The sequence below is a fragment of the Panulirus ornatus genome, chromosome 14 (genome assembly GCF_036320965.1).
Source record: "Panulirus ornatus isolate Po-2019 chromosome 14, ASM3632096v1, whole genome shotgun sequence".
Classification (NCBI taxonomy): Eukaryota; Metazoa; Arthropoda; class Malacostraca; order Decapoda; family Palinuridae; genus Panulirus; species Panulirus ornatus.
The window spans coordinates 3,907,176-3,924,511 of NC_092237.1; the positions used below are offsets into that span (position 1 = coordinate 3,907,176).

General features: G+C 49.7%; 1 protein-coding gene across 5 annotated transcripts in view; it reads left to right on the top strand.

Annotated features, from left to right (window-relative positions):
- FucTA (glycoprotein 3-alpha-L-fucosyltransferase A) overlaps positions 1–17,336 on the top strand; it is a 163,989-nt gene that overhangs the window by 109,902 nt on the left and 36,751 nt on the right. For all 5 annotated transcript variants that reach the window (XM_071669369.1, XM_071669371.1, XM_071669370.1 and 2 more), the window contains one exon: positions 2,643–3,803. In XM_071669369.1, coding sequence (XP_071525470.1) covers positions 2,643–3,803 — 1,161 coding nt within the window. The remainder of the gene's footprint in view (positions 1–2,642; positions 3,804–17,336) is intronic.

Below are 17,336 nucleotides of genomic sequence, written 5' to 3' on the forward strand. Positions count from 1 at the left end.
CATCCTTACACACAGGTACCACCAGTACTAGTGTGAGATCATTACACACAGGTACCACTAGTGCTAGTGTGAGATCATTACACACAGGTACCTCCAGTACTAGTGTGAGATCATTACACACAGGTACCTCCAGTACTAGTGTGAGATCATTACACACAGGTACCACCAGTACTAGTGTGACTCAGATCTTTACATACAGTACCAGTACTAGTGTTAGATCCCTGGTACCAGTAAATCTTTGTTCATGATTACAAAGAGAATGATCTTTAATCCTTTGAGTACTCTGACCCTTGTGTCCAGAGACTTAATCCCGGATATTAGTTGACCTCACCCTTCATGTGTACACATACAGTGACTCATGTCCCGGATGTTGGACGACAGAATCCCAAGTCCACGACCACTGGCATGTCCTAAGCTCACAGCACGACGAAAACTGTCTTGTGGTAAGCTCACTGTGCGACCTAGACTTCTGTGTCCTAAGCTCACAGCACGACCCCACCAGCTAGTGAACGACGGAGAGCTATCTAGTGTGGCGTCGTGGTGGACGGGTCCCTCCTTGACCGTCGGACGACCTGTCGTAACCATACGAGGGGTGATTAGTGTGGGAAGTTCCCACACGATTCCCAGGTGTCTGGTACTGCGTCGTGTCCCGTCCCCACACCCCCAGGGAGGGACGACTCCCAAGCTCAGAGAGTGAAACCCCGACGACAGACTATCATAATAAGTGGAAAGTTGTCGTTTTGAGGAGCTTATGTACGATGAATAGTAAATTGAAAACTCTACTGTTTCGTAAGATTACAACATGGTAGAGATCGCTGCTGAGGCTCGCACCACAGAGAAATCAGGGGCTCAGAAAGTAGAACACAGTGTCTGCTAAGAACAGTAGAAACCAGTCTGAGAAGCTCAGGACTCAGTAGAAACCTATAGAAATACAATAACCTCCAGAAATACATCTACTCGTCCCCCTGCTGACGGGCCAGTCATCATGGGTCACTGTTGTATTCCAGACCATATGGTGGTCACCAGCTGTAGTTGGCAGAACACCATGGGGACGAGTCCTGTTGCTGGAAGTGTACAAACATCCTGTTGCTCAGCCCTGCACCCCAGTTAAACTTGGGTCCTCTTTATATTTACGTAGCTGTTTCCCTGTAGGCAAGTACGCTGAAGCTTGTATGTGTGTGCCATATGTAGTAATATGTATATAGTTCAGAATATGTTGAAGGGTTGAGCACCTTGTATGGGAGTTAGCCCGGCCGACGCAGACGCCACTTACATAAAGGCAGTACACTCGAGTGTACCTGAGAACACTGAGGCCACGAAACTGTCATTATGGGTGACGTAGCAGTGGCCGAGGGCCGGGAGGACGACCCTGTGGCTTGACGCCCTTTTGATCCAGATCCTTCAGTGAACGGCCCGGCCTTTGACAAGAAATTGATTCTCCCTGGAGGTGCTGGAATGTTGGGGGGGGGGGGGTAGAGGGCTGGAGATAGACACAGTAGAGGAGGAGGTGGGGTGGAGGAGGAGGAGGAGGTACATGAGAGAATGACAGGGCCAGGAGATGAGGTACTGAGTGGATCATGATGATGATGATGACGGGGGAGGGAGGCAGTAGTGGCAGGCAGGGAGGGGTGTCGGTAGTGTTGGCAGGCAGGGAGGTATGTGGGTAGGGGTGGCAGGCAGGGAGGGATGTGGGTAGTGGTGGCAGGGAGCGAGAAGGTAAAAGGTTCTCAAGACGACAAATGTCGCTGACCGTCATCTTCTTCACTTTTAAGGCCACACACACACACACACACACACACAAGATATCTTAAATATTATCGTTAGATTGTGTTTAGCGAAGGTCATATGTTTGTCGTGTCGTGTCGTGAGCAGGCGGTGAGGGAGGCAGCGAGCAGGGGAACCTCTTCTTCAGGCGTGAGTGCTCTGCATGATGTGGTGGCTTCTGTACCCCAACCTTCCTCAGCAGTGGTGTTGGCTTTACTAACCTGGGGATCTATAGAGAGGTTCTTGTACTTGTTCACTCACTGTTAGTAGTCTTTGGTAATACAAGCGATGCAGTCACTATCATTTTGCTCCACACTATCTTATTGAACCGCATTAGCCTCTCCTGTGCTGTGTTATGTTATATCCTGTTCACTAATCCAGTTTTCCTCATTCCACCATTCACAACCTTTTCCTCATCCGTCTACATCCCTATGTTCCAGAGAAAATGATGTTTCTCGTGTGCTTCAGTGATGCTGCAAGTGTTGTTCTGATTGAGTAGTGATGATGATGATAATGATGATGATATGTTTGCTGTGACGTTTGAGTAGTGATCATGATGATGATGTGTTTGCTCTGACGTCTGAGTAGTGATCATGATGATGTGTTTGCTCTGACGTCTGAGTAGTGATCATGATGATGTGTTTGCTCTGACGTCTGAGTAGTGATCATGATGATGTGTTTGCTCTGACGTCTGAGTAGTGATCATGATGATGTGTTTGCTCTGACGTCTGAGTAGTGATGATGATAATGTGTTTGCTCTGACGTTTGAGTAGTGATGATGATGATGTATTTGCTCTAACGTTTGAGTACTGATGATAATATACTGATGCCCTGATATCCAGGTGTTGATGTTAATGTATACCGTTCTGTTCTTCCAGTGGTGCGGGTGATGGTGGGCGGGTAGGAGGCAGGATGCCCAGGGTGTCGCTCCGTCGAGGTCTGCTTTACCTGTCGGCCGCCACCACTTTCTCTCTCCTGCTGGTGTCGGTGCAGCAGCCTGGGGGAGCCTGGCTCACCGCCCCCGCCCCGTCGCCCCTCGCCCTCCGCCGGCAGCCACACCCGGACCATCCGGTCATCGAGGTCGTCCAGGACGAGGCAGAGAGTGGCGCTCGACCCGTCGAGGATGGCTCGGCCGACGCCCACCCGCGGCTGGTCCTGCCCTCCGCGCCACGCCCTCAGCCACTCCCTAACGTCACCCTGACCACCATGTCCCCCCGGCGGCGTCCCTGGTACCTACAAGGCGGGCATCTGCGGCCCGAGCTCCCCGTCGACCCGGACCAGTGGTCGCGGCCGCAGAACCTCTGGCCTGACGAGGACTCCAGCGACCGGATCGTGGCGCAGCTCATGTTCCGTCCGCCGCCTCCGCCACCGCTTGAGGACCATCCCGATCCCGCCGCCGCCGAGAAGGCGCCGCCGTACCTTAAGAAGATCCTCATGTACAACGGCATGAACTCATGGGGGCTGAGGGCGGGCCGCGGACAGTTCCTGAAGCTGCGCTGCCCCGTCGACACCTGCGTGTTGACGGGCAGTCGGTCCGAGCTGTCGTCCGCGGACGCCATCATGTTCAAGGACCACTTCAGTATGCCACCCCACATCCGCGACCCCAGGCAGGTGTGGGTCATGTTCATGCTCGAGTGTCCGCTCCACACCCAGCACTTCACCAACAGAAACGTCTTCAACTGGACCGCCACCTACCGCCACGACTCGGACATCGTGGCGCCCTACGAGAAGTGGGTGTACTACGACGACACGATCCGACAGAAGCCGCAGGAGATCAACTACGCGGCGAACAAGACGAAGCAGGTGGCGTGGTTCGTGTCGAACTGCGGAGCGCGCAACAACCGCCTCCAGTACGCCAAGGAGCTGGGTAAGCACATCGGGGTGGACATCTTCGGCGCGTGCGGCACCAAGCGGTGCCCGAGGTCCAACTCGGCCAAGTGCTTCGAGATGCTCAACAGAGACTACAAGTTCTACCTGGCCTTCGAGAACTCCAACTGCCGAGACTACATCACCGAGAAGTTCTTCGTCAACGGCCTCAGGTAGGTACTCGCTGGCCCCCTTCCTCTTGGCTTAGTGTGTATCTATGCTACCATGTGCGTGGTCTTCAGTTGCCCGTCTGTCTCTCCACATGTATGCTTAATACCGTGTGTCTCCTCTGTATAATTTGAGTGTTTTGTGTGATGGTGTGTGTGGGGGGGGAGGGGGGACCACCATGTCCTCCCCCTGGCGTGGGGGAGGCCCGGGGGAGACTGTTATGACCTCCCCCCGAGGGTAAATGTGGGAGGAGAGACGTCACGGGCACTCTGGATGTGCTGGAAGACCAGCAGGTGCCACTACCGGAGGTTGTTGGGAGATGCAGCACTGGTGGCACCACTAGCTGCCCCACCAGAAGTAGCTGTTGGCGGTGCCCACCGCCAGTTGGCCTGCCAACAATGGCTGTTGTTTGTGAGTCTCAAGTGCTTGTCTGAAGCCAGATAACGTATCTGGCCCAGGCACACCGGTTGTATATCTTATCAGTTGCAGCGATTGCGTAAGTTCCACCGGCACCGTCCTGTAACCCACGAGTGCCACATTGCCATAAATCTAATTCCGCTGGCACCGTGCCACAGACCCGGCCTGGAGAGATGAATGTGTCAAGGCAGACAACAGACTCCGTCTTCGTCTGCTGACGAAGTCGGAGATAAACATCAAGCTTGTACTATTGACTGACCTGAACGTACGGTGAACGCGGTCCCCACGCCTGTAAAGCCAAGCCCTTGTGTTCTGTATTAAGTTCTTGTCTGTTGTACATCAGTCTGACGATATTTAGATGTAGATAGAAAATGGGGAAAGTATATCCTGACTTGGTCTTATAGTTTTCAATATAGTTCACTAGAACAAGACGTGCCACATAATGTGTGAGTTGCATCCAGGAACAAGCTAGTGAACCTTTGTTGATGCTCGAGGTTGTGATGTTAGAGACGTGTGCAGATGTTATTAAAGGGTTGGTTGATGAGAACGTGTGGCTGCTACAGTGTGTCTGTTCTTGATGGGGAGCTGGTCTCGTAGCCATGCGATGGTGGGGGAAGTGGCCTAGTACGCATGTGAGAATGGGGAAGGTCTCGTAGCACCTATGTGATGGTGGGCAGGTCCTGTGCCAGTCAGCGACCTCTACCCTCCTGGGAAAAAAAATGCTTTTATCAACAGAGGAACTGTAACGCCCTGGCTCACCCACTGCGCTGGAGAACGGTAGGAACGCGTTCGTTAGATCACCTTAGGTGACACCTGTGGTCGATTGTATGTCTCCCCACCTCACTGTGTTGAAGGGCAGGTCATCATCAGATCCCGTTGCGTTGTTTGTCAGCCATTTAATGTTAAGCTTTTGGAAAGTATGTTTGGGTGTCCGATCATCACAAGCGATTGTAATCAGTCCACTTCGGATGCCCACGCCGCAACGAAACCGGGATCTGCATTTAGATCGTGTCCTGCATCCGGGTTACACACTTTTATCTCTGCCTGGGGTTGCTAGAGCGAGGCTGGCTCCCTCCCTCCACTCCCTCCCTCACATATCATCCTTCAGGCCGAGGTCAAATTATCTTCACAGCTTTGAGCCCCCGGATCACCGAGCAGATTACAGCCGACAGCCAGACTATATCATCTATATTTGATATAGAGGAGCAGCAGGGGATCTTGATAGATGTAACGGTGTAAGTAGGAGAGCATCATGTGTGACTCCACCACTGACGTAGTCAACGTTATATATCACCAGTTGTATTGATCGATCGCGCTACGACGGTGAAGACGGATGGTGCGTGGCACATCCGCGACCCTCCCTACCTGTCTCCCAACATGACTTATCGGACCGTGCCCCTCGTTCCGCCCCGGCTATTGGCCCCGTGTCCACCTGTCTTTGGTCTCGTGTGGTGACAGGAAATATTACCAGCGGTCGGACCAGCTGGGCAGGAGGCGCGGAAGTGGCTAGTAATTTACCTGTATTATAACCTTATGGGATGAGACCTGTCCTGGGCTGGGGGTACGCACTGCCCCGCGGGGCACGAGGCACCTGCACCGACCTGCCCAGGATGACACTTGCCCCACACTGCCTAGGGTGATACCTACCCCGCACCGCCTAGAGTGACGACACCTGCCCCACACTGCCCAGGGTGACGACACCTGCCCCACACTGCCCAGGGTGACGACATCTGCACCACACTGCCCAGGGTGACATACACCCTGCACACTGCCCAGGGTGACGACACCTGCCCCACACTGCCCAGAGTGACGACACCTGCCCCACACTGCCCAGGGTGACGACACCTGCCCCACACTGCCCAGGGTGACGACACCTGCCCCACACTGCCCAGGGTGACGACACCTGCCCCACACTGCCCAGGGTGACGACACCTGCCCCACACTGCCCAGGGTGACATACACCCCGCACACTGGACAGGGTGACCCACCACTTAGGGTGATTTAATGCTCAGGAACGGTTGACTTCCGTGGACGACTAAATAGCAATGGACGACTAAATGGCTCGAGTCACACCCTCGAATGACTCACTTCCGATGGCGTCGACTTTCCATGAGTCACCGTCTATGGATGACGGGGTGGTCGCTGTGAGGGGTGGTCAGGATGACGGGGTGGTCGCTGTGAGGGATGGTCAGCGCCTTCACATCTGAACACAGAAGCATTACTCACTACCACGTGTCAGGGTTAACAACCATTGTCTTTTAAAAACTATTTCCGCTCGTACTGTAGTCCCTTGTTTGAGCACGACGGTACGATCCTTGAGCACGAAGGTACGATCCTCGAATACGACGGTACGATCCTCGAGCACGACGGTACGATCCGTGAGCGCGACAGTACGATCCTTGCGCACGATGGTACGATCCTCGAGCACGACGGTACGATCCTTGAGCACGATGGTACGATCCTTGAGCACGATGGTACGACCTTTGGGTATGACGCCTTGACCTGACTTAAGGGTAAGGTGAAAAAGGTCCGGCCATCATGCTCAAGAATCGTATCGTCGTGTTTAAGAATGGTACCGTCGTGCTCAAGAATCGTACCGTCGTGCTCAAGAATCGTACCGTCGTGCTCAAGAACCGCACCGTCGTGCTCAAGAACCGCACCATTATTCCCAAGAATAGTACCGTGGTGTTAAACATCGTACCCAGGTGGTTAAGGAGTTAAGATGACATCCCAAACGGAGGCTGTGTTATCTTAGATAACATTTCCTTTACTTGTTATTCCTGTAGGAGAGCTGATGTGAAATATCACATGAGAAGCACTTCGAGGCAATGTCGTGACAGTGGAGGACAAAACTGTGTAATACTAGAGTGTTCAGAAGCTGAGAGGAGAAGGGTTCCGAACATCTCTTATGATAGGATCAGTCTATCCTTCAAAGTGTTCAGGATTTCTCTGATCGTTTTTGAAGGGTGTTCACTGTTAGCTTAACAGGAGATGTTTAGATTTCGAGGGAAGGTCTGCGTAACTGACCGTTTGGGCTACAGTGTGACCCCTTCCTCCTGTGTGCTCTTCTCCTTCCCTCGTGACTCTACGCAGTCCCGGCTCTGGATGGTGCCTGAAACTTGCTTCAGTTTTTGTGCGGTGTTTATCAGGTGTTTCGAGGACGCACACGAGCTTGGTGGATGGGGAAGGAAGCATCTCCTTCCGTCAACCCGTCCAGCACACGTCTCTCCACTTCTTGCTGTCCCATCCGTCCGTCCCTTCCTGTTGGTTCGTCCCGTCCCTTTTATGTTGCCTAGTTATACTCATTTGTCCTCCTATGTCTCCGTCTTCATCGCCCTATAATTGTCCTCCTATGTCAATAGTTTCTCCGTTTTTCCATCCATGTTTATCTCCATTCATCTGTCCATCCTTGTCTGTACTTATCTGTTCTTCCACCTTCATCCTCCTCCCTATCCACCCTTCATGCAACTCCGTCCCTCACCTTCCCCTCTCCCCCACCACGCTAGCATTCCCCACCTCCCTATCTGCCCCCCCCCCCCCACTATCCCTCCTCATCCCTCCTGCACTACCCTCAGAGCCGCGCCCCTGGTGGTTGTGTCCTGCACCATGTGCCTCTCCCCGCCATCATCGTCTGCAGGTTCCTCCGTCACCCATCTGCGTCAACACCGTATCCTTCCCCCACCCCCACTCCTAACACCACGACCACCACCATCCTGGCTGGTTGCAGTGGTGGTGGCGGCGGCAAGTGTCTGGGGTAAATGGTCATTGTGGTGGCGGTGGTTGTGGTGGTGGCAAGTGGAGCGTCGCGTGACAGGAGACTTTGACAAGGTGGCCCCCGGCACACACACACACACACACACACACACACACGACTCCTTTCCTTAATGATAATGAAGCAAATTATAATGACCGTTTGTGGGGTGTCCTATAACATAGCTCATCCCTTAACACTATCTTAATGAGACGTGTATTGAGGCTCCTGTAATCTACGCATTCTCCAGAATCGTCTGTGATCTTGAAGCTCTGTAACCATAAGCTCACAAGTCGCAACTTTTGGCTGAGATTTAATGACGTAATTGTGGTCACTAATGGAACAAGTTCAGCGGCCGAAATTGGAGCTTGAACTTACACCAGTTGGGAAGTGGAAGGAAAAAAGTTGCAAGATATTCCAGCAGTGATAGATTGTGTGTGGAATAAAGGTGATGCTGGGCGGAATCAGTAGAGGTGGATTGTTGGCATGATAAGTCATAGCCACCGTGGTATGGTGGTCAGAGAGAGAGAGAGAGAGAGAGAGAGAGAGAGAGAGAGAGAGAGAGAGAGACTCCTTTACGACGTCAAGAGATAGAGATGCAGGACACGAAGGCAAGCTGCACGCACACAAAGCTGCACGCATCTCCTGCTGCTGCTGCTGCTGCTGCTGTACTCTAGTGACAGTTATATAACAGCGTTGGACAGCTGAACCCTGGCACAGCTGCAGTGATCCAGATGTTCACTTGTTCCCCGGTGGAAGTGTTTTAACTTCCTGAGCAACGGCGGTACGACCCTCGGGTCTAAAGGTCCATGAGGGTTGTACAATCGTACTCGAGGGTCGTAACGTCGTGCTCGAGGGTCGCACAGTTGTACTTAAGGGTCGTAACGTCGTACTCGGGGAGGGGGGTCAGTAGACAATATGCACCATGATAATAGACGAATGATTCTAGGGAGCAGAACCAGACAGTGGAAATCGATAGATTAGATAAATTAAAAAAATATATAATGCAAATAGCAGGAACCCGGTGCGTAAATTCTCTTCAAATTTCATAGAATAAGAATTTTAGAAATTTAGTGAAAGTTCTTAAAAATCTTAGTATTGTCGCCATGGTCTTCAGAGAGAATAAATAGACAAACAAATGAATAAAGGGATTCCTCTGGCTGAGGAGTTTCGAGGAGTTTACCCCGAGACTGAGAGAGCCAAAGGCGATGTCTCTCTTTTTGTATCATTCAGGAGCATTTTTCTATTTCTTTCAATGTGTTTTATAGATATATATATAAAAGAGATAAGTTCCCCCTGTCGGTAGGTTTCATTGCTTTAATAGAAAATTGGAATTGGACAGAAAACGAGGAATTATCAACAAAAATAGTAAATCTCAGCTTTAGCGAGAATTGTTAACTTTAATATATTTTTTAGATATTTAGCCTTGTGGTTGGATAGATTTTAACAGCTGGTTCGTTGGCCTCTTAAAGTAATAGAGCTAAGAAAAAAAAAGAAATTGTAAGGTGTTTGTCGTAATATATTCAAATGGGTTATTTAAATTCAAATGACGGTCGTAGCCTGGGTATTGACGAGACGTAGTCTGGATTGCGACGGTCGTATCCTGGAGACCGACGGTCGTATCCCTGATAGCGACGATCGTGTCCCGGATAGCGACAGTCGTATTCCGTACAGCGACGGAGACAGGCGCCCGCATCAGTAGCCGTTGGCGACGCCATAGCCTGACCCTTTAACGATAATTCTTTCCACCGCTTCGGTTCCTGCTGCCCCTGCAGTGTCTGCTCCCAGCAGGCAGGTGGTGGTGTGGGTGGCAAGCAGACAGACAGACTGTGGGATGTGGGGGGGGGGGGGGGACCAGACCGTCTCCCCCACCTCCTTCCACCAGCTCCTGGTTCGAACCTGCCACCACGCCCTTCCCGTGTTCGCTGATGAGGCAGTGATGATGGTGATGACACACCTCCACCCCGCCGCTGCCGCCGCCGCTCCCCACCTCCACCCTCCCACCTCCCGTGTCCCACACCCTGCGGCGGCGCCCTGCCTCACCTTGCCCACCCTGCCTCACCTTCCCCATCCTGCTTCACCTTACCTCATGGTCTCATGTCCTACCACTGTGCCCCGGATGTCCCCATCCCAAGATCCCACAGATCTCATCGTCTTTTATCCGGGATGATTGCCTAATTGTAATGACACTGTTTGTTGTGCACGGGAAGGGGGTAAAGTTCTGCGCTGGTAGGGTTCCATCTCTTGAACTTTCTCTACCACAGTAGAACTTCGTCACCTGTGTATACTGTGGGCATTCACAGTCTCGTTCATCCAGTACTGTTCTGCTGTCAAAGTAGTTCGTTATGTCTTTCCTTTGTTTCATGTTATGTTCTTTCGTTGGTGTTCTTTGTATCTCTTATTGATAAGGACATAATCGGCATCGTCAATCTGGTTGAGATATCAGGAGGGCTGTGATCAGGTCACCCCTTACTCTTCTCTCCTCCATGGTAGATAACTATGAACTCAGATGCCATCTCTTTTACCCTCCTGTAGACCTTCTCTATCAGACCTCAGTTAAATACCCTCAAAAACACGTTGCTATTTAGGTCTGAGGTACGTTTTAAAGAGTTTATTGTCACATCTTTGATCCGTCCGTGTACTTACTTAAATACATGGCGAGTGGTTAGGTAGAGTTCGTGTGAGTCACAGGTTCATGAGTAAGGGGGAGTTAAGTAAGTGAGACAGTGAGTGAGTAGGGAAGGAGACAGCCCTAAGGGCTTGGGGTCAGGGTTCACAACCGTAACGTTGTCCTCCGTCATCACCACCGCAGCCGCAGCATCTCAGAACCTCAAGCTTTTCGGTGGTTTAAGTTTAGTACGTCATGATCGTGGTTGTAAAGAGCTCACTATGTTGTAAGTAATCATTATGTCGGTTGTGATTATTAAGTCATTACGTCGGTTGTGATTATTAAATCAGTATGTCGGTTGTGATTATGATTACTAATTAACCGGCGTTGGTAATTGTTTCCCCGCGCCTGAGGTCAGAACATCACACTCGGGGGTTGACCCGTCGGGTCACGTCTGGTTGTAAAGTATGGCTTAGGTCACGAGACAGAATGCGTGGTGCTCTCCCTCATCTGGGGTGTATGGCTGGGGGGAAATGTCTTCATGTCATGGCTGATGTGGGCATCGGGCCAGCCTGCCAGCCAGGCAGGGAGGGAGGGAGGGAGGTGTGTGTGTGTGTAGTGAGGTAGGTGTGGGTGGGTGGGTTGAGCCATCACCATCATCATCATCTGCACAATCTATCACTGGCCTGCTACTACTCCTCCTTACCCCCCCCCCCTCCCCTTACCCCACTCCCCTCCATTCCCCCCCCCCCCTGACTTTACTATTGATGTGAACTTTACAAAGGCGATTTTTCTTTCTCTCCCTCCATCTCCCTCCCTCCCTCCCTCCCTCCATCTCCCTCCCTCCCTCCGGTGGTGGAGTGATCCTCTGTATTGTTATCTTAGCCTTTGACAGTTCGATCGAGGGCGCAGTTCGGCGTCGGGGGGTGTTTGCACGCAAGACTCTCTCTCTCTCTCTCTCTCTCTCTCTCTCTCTCTCTCTCTCTCTCTCTACGCACGTACAAACATGTGTCAGGGTTTTTCCCGTGTGTGAGTCATGCACTTTCGCCATGCATGGCGCCGGATGTATTCGGAGACTCTGTTAGGAATATAGAATGAAAAAGAAAAAGCCGCTGGGCAGCGAGACTTAACACAGTAGCGACGAGTCATGCGTTATTGCATGTTTATGTTTGACATGCAATGGTCCGGGGAGGGGAGGGGGGTGCTCCCCTCACACCACCCACCCCACCCCCATACCCCCCCCCCCCCCCCCCCCTCGCTTGAAGACGACAGCTGAAGCTGCCAGTTTGATGCAGCGTCCAGGAGGAGGAGGAGGAGACAGCTGTGTTGACGTCACCGTGAGTGAAAGAGGGGGGGGGGGGAATCAGCTGTGTGAGGGGCCCCCAGCAGAGGGGAAGGGTTGGGGGGGGGGTTTGCTTGAGCTCTACAGAGGCAGAGAGGGTTGCCCACTGTGAACGTCGTGAGGGAGAGAGGGAGGTGAACGTGATGACGTTCTCCAGTCGAACGGCGGGAGGGATTTAAGTGGTCCTGTACCTGGAGGCAGTGCATTAATAGGTGGTTATGTAGGTGGGGGGCAGTACGTTGATAAGTGGGTATATAGGTGGGGGCAGTACATTGATAAGTGGGTATATAGGTGGGGGCAGTACGTTGATAAGTGGGTATATAGGTGGGGGCAGTACATTGATAAGTGGGTATATAGGTGGGGGCAGTACATTGATAAGTGGGTATATAGGTGGGGGCAGTACGTTGATAAGTGGGTATATAGGTGGGGGCAGTACATTGATAAGTGGGTATATAGGTGGGGGCAGTACATTGATAAGTGGGTATATAGGTGGGGGGCAGTACGTTGATAAGTGGGTATATAGGTGGGGGCAGTACATTGATAAGTGGGTATATAGGTGGGGGCAGTACATTGATAAGTGGGTATATAGGTGGGGGGCAGTACGTTGATAAGTGGGTATATAGGTGGGGGCAGTACATTGATAAGTGGGTATATAGGTGGGGGCAGTACGTTGATAAGTGGGTATATAGATGGGGGCAGTACATTGATAAGTGGGTATATAGGTGGGGGCAGTACATTTTATCAGGTGGGTATATAGGTGGGGCAGTACATTATCAGATGGGTATGTAAGTGGACGGCCGGTACATTATCTAGTGGGTGTTTAGATGGTTAAAAACACAAGTGCGATCCACTGGGAAGTGCCACTGATGGACAGACACCAGAATGAATATTGAGATCACATTATCGAGGACCTGAGCGTATCCTGCATTAATGACCGCGCTCTGTGTTTGCTCAGTATTGATTACTTATACTGTATCCTCAAACTCTTGTGGCAGAACGAAAATTCAGCTCCTCTGTATCTATACTATAAACGTTAACAACAACGAGCAGATGAGATTGAATTCGTAATACTTGAGGAAACCTTATCATATCATCTGGTGGAGAGATATCAGGTTCCGATCGTCTACCGTGTCACTCAGAGGATAGCGAGCGAAGCCAAGCTTGCGTCTGGGATGCGACGTGTCTTGGGAATACGTTTCCTTCTGTCTGCGATTTATGTCACACACACACACACACACACACACACACACACACACACACACACACACACACACACACACACACACACATATAATCTAGTGGACCTAGAGTTAGTGTTGATTATAGAAAATGAGGTGATCAGTATTTGGGGAATGAAAGGAAACCTCAAATGTCGCCATTTCTTCTTCAAAACAGAATTAGGCTTTAATGGAAAATGGGGGACAGTTCTGGGGTCAGCCAGTGTGGGTGGCTGTAGTATGGTGAGGAGGGAGGAGGGGTGGGTGTTGAACGAGTCACGTGACACCCAGCGTGAAACACTCGAACGATACAGACGGTAAGGCAGTACAGTAAACAGTACTCATCCCGTTTTCTCATGACTGATCATTCCTGTAACTTTTTTTTGTTGTTGTTGTTCTGTTTCCATTTGTTGCATGGTTGTTTCCACTGGAGTCATGGCCTCGGCTGCCTCCCCCACCCCCCCAGCTCCCCCCCCCCGCCTCGCTATTGCCCCCGTCTGCGCCCCTCTTTCAACAGAATTATTCTCCATAAATAAATTATCATCTATCACTTGGCAGCATATATCTCTCTATTTATTCCCCCCTCTTTTTTAAAACCGCCGCGTCTTCTTATTTCTTTCTTGTAGTGTCTGTAAAAACCCTCTGTACAGCTCAGGTATTTTGATTAAAGACTTGTAGTGAAGGCTCAGATTTGTGGATTAGATCGTTGTTATGTGAGCCACATCTGGTGGGATGATTATTGCATGTTGTCTAACGCTATTGTCCCTTATTGGAGGGGGCGCGCGCACACAGACACACACTCACACACACACACACACACACACACACACACACACACACACACACACACATTGTGAAATATTGATTATTAGGTAATATATATATATATACAGTTCCTGTGTTCAGATACGAGTTTGGGACTTTTCAGTTTTGGCTGGGTAATGAATAATGGCTGTCGAAGTTCCCCACTTTAGCCCCGGTTGTGTATATTTCTGCCATACACTTACCTCTGGGCTGCTGGCCTTCAGTCTGCGAACACAGAGACACGACCTCGCCATCTTACATATAACGTAACACTTGATAACGTGTGACTTGTCTCTTTGCTCTTAGCTTTGTTTTCCTGCGGTGAGCACCACGCGCAGGCCCTGCTCAATGGTATAGAGTCTTATCTTACGTACTCGCGGATAGGTACTCTCTCTCTCTCTCTCTCTCTCTCTCTCTCTCTCTCTCTCTCTCTCTCTCTCTCTCTCTCTCTCTCTCTCTCTCTCTCTCGTTCTACACGATCATCCCATCGAAGGAAGGGGTGGGTGCCTGCCCGCCCGACCGGACGGATGGTGGGGGACTGGTGTTTTGGTTGTATTGATTCGCTGTGTCATTCGGCTCATCGTGGGTTCGAGGGACGGTCCTCCAGACCATGGATTTTCGTACCTTTGTATTCTCTGTTGCCAGGCGGGGTCAGGTCAGGTTCCAGTCCCCCAGCTGGAAACTAGGTTTTCCAGGCGGCCAGAAATCCTTGAATACATGGATCGGAAAAGCAGGTTTTCACATCGTCAAAAAAAAAAAAAAGGTTCGCTTGTGTTTCTTAAAACTGGTTCATTGTTGCTTCACGACGATGTAAGAGGGTTACGTAGTGTGTGTTTTTGCCGTGATTTCTTCTTCATTATCACCGTGTGTTAGTGAACTTGAGAATGTTGATAGCATTAATGTATCAAATATTAATCATGATTTAGTGAAGGAAGCAGAAGCTACATTCTGTAGTTACGAGGCGGCTGTGTTCCCGCTCACACTTCATGCTGAAGGTCCGATCATCAGTCACTTTTGTATAACTTATTTATTATTCATTTATTTTGTAACGTACGAATATACGTGAACAGGAAGGCTTGCTTGTTGCCGCGTCACCTGGTTCATCGTGAACGCTGTTGGATTATGATTAATTAAATCATAATTGATTTATTTTGAGGATTATTGTTATGATGATCATCAATACTCTGGGGATTACTTTTTGGAGCCGATGCTCCTAGTGTGTCTCGCCAAGTCTAGGTATATTTTAAGGCAAAGTGAAATATATATATATATATATATATATATATATATATATATATATATATATATATATATATATATATATATATATATATATATATATATATATATATATATGTATATTTGACTATCCAAATACTATGTACTCGAATATCCTTCGTCTCACGTTGATGAGCAACGGGGTCTACACCGGTCATTTCCCATCTGGCTCACACAGCCAGCAGATAGTATTTAACCCAACCTAACTGTACAACGCGGAGGTATATGATTGGACAAACGGAAGCATTGAGAGCTATCAGTTTCGGGTCTTCTGGGTCCTTATCTACTCGATCCTGCGAAGAACGGCGGAACGGTGTTGTTCAGTGGTATAGCTATTCAACCCTGTCATTTCTCTTCTTGCCTCCCATATTGCCGGCACAACCTTCCCGTTCAGCACTAATATATTTTCTCGAAAATGTATCACCCCAGCAGCCAGGAACTTCTGCCTTGCAAAAGAAATGGACGAATTTTGTGGCAGCGGTGTATAAGGGTTAGTCACCGTGCTTCTGGAAAGCTCCCCGGCGTGTCTACAGGCAGATTGGACCTCTATATTACTGTCTAGATTAATACCATTAAAGTATTTGTCTTGCCGTTTTGTAAATGTACCGATAGCCTTTACGTTGACAGTATTTAGTGGCAGTATATTTCAGTGGACAGTAACTTTACCACTGAAGAAACTGAGTTTCCAGCCGGTCGTTGTGTTTCTGACGTGAAGAATTCAAAAGTTGCTCTGACATGGAGGGTGAAGGTCGTTCACTCGTTAACCTATGGATGTGACGTGGCTGAACCCCTCCCCCCTGTAGCAATGACGCCAACCCAGGACTCCCCCACCACCCCTACCTCCATCCCTGTACCTCCCGTCATCAAGCCTGGCTGTGTACTTACGTGCCAAAATGATAATGTCATTCGTGTAGCCTCGGCGTAGATAGATATAATACCTAATACTTTAGATAAACAGATTACATCGCGCGTTGGTGTTGGTGGAAAGATAGAGCGGGGCACGTATGCATTTACGTGAGTTGGGGGGAGGATTGTCATGTTGGATGACTCAAGATGATTGATTGATTGGCTCTGTACTGAACATGTTTGCTGATCCTTGAATACAGGTGTTTTTGTAAATCACGCGCTGAGCAGGTGTACTCGACACGCTTAGTGAGGGTTGGCGATGTAGATTGACGCATTCGTACCGTTTAGTATTCCCGTATACAAGATATGAAAGACGCATTCGTACCGTCTAGTATACCCGTGTACAAGATATGACAGACGCATTCGCACCGTCTAACAGACGCATTCATACGGTCTAGTATACCCGTATACAAGATATGATTTCGTCATTGCCACGGTATATACTCTGGATCGTCGGAGATTATCCCACATATGGCTAACATCTGATCTGTGGAACGGGACGCAGTTTGGACCTGACCTACTGGGTCATGGGAGGTCACAGTGTACGGGCCAGGTCAGGTTCTGGGCAATGACAGCGTCGAAGTCACTGAGTGCAAGTGGTGAAGAGGTGAACTGGCTCAGGGGCTGGGTAACTTCGTGTCAGCACAGGTCATGCTCCCTCAAGTGACCTGGGTGACCTGGAGTCATACTCAAGTGACCTGGGTGACCCCGAGATCCTGCTTCTGAATGACCTGCAATATTAGATGTGGAGAGACGGCATCAGATGTGTGTGTATATATGTATATGTATGTATGTCTCCTTTTGTGTGTTTATGTGCATATAGTCGTGTGTGTGTGTGTGTGTGTGTGTGTGTGTGTCTGTGTCTGTGTCTGTGTGTGTGTGTGTGTGTGTGTGTGTGTGGAATGAGTCCATGTTTAATTATTTGTCATTATTTTTAAGAATCTTAATATGTGGTCCACTTGTTTGGTCCTGAGTCATGTTAATTGATGAGCAATATTTTGAGGCATTAAGTATTGTTGTTATTGTTTGAAATATAGGTAAATTAGTGTCTGTATATAGAGAAGAGCTAGTTCAGCAGGTTATGATTAGAGAAGAGCTAGTTCAGGAGGTTATAGTTAGAGAATAGCTAGTTCAAGTTATAGTTATAGAGAAGAGCTAGTTCAGGAGGTTATAGTTAGAGAATAGCTAGTTCAAGTTATAGTTATAGAGAAGAGC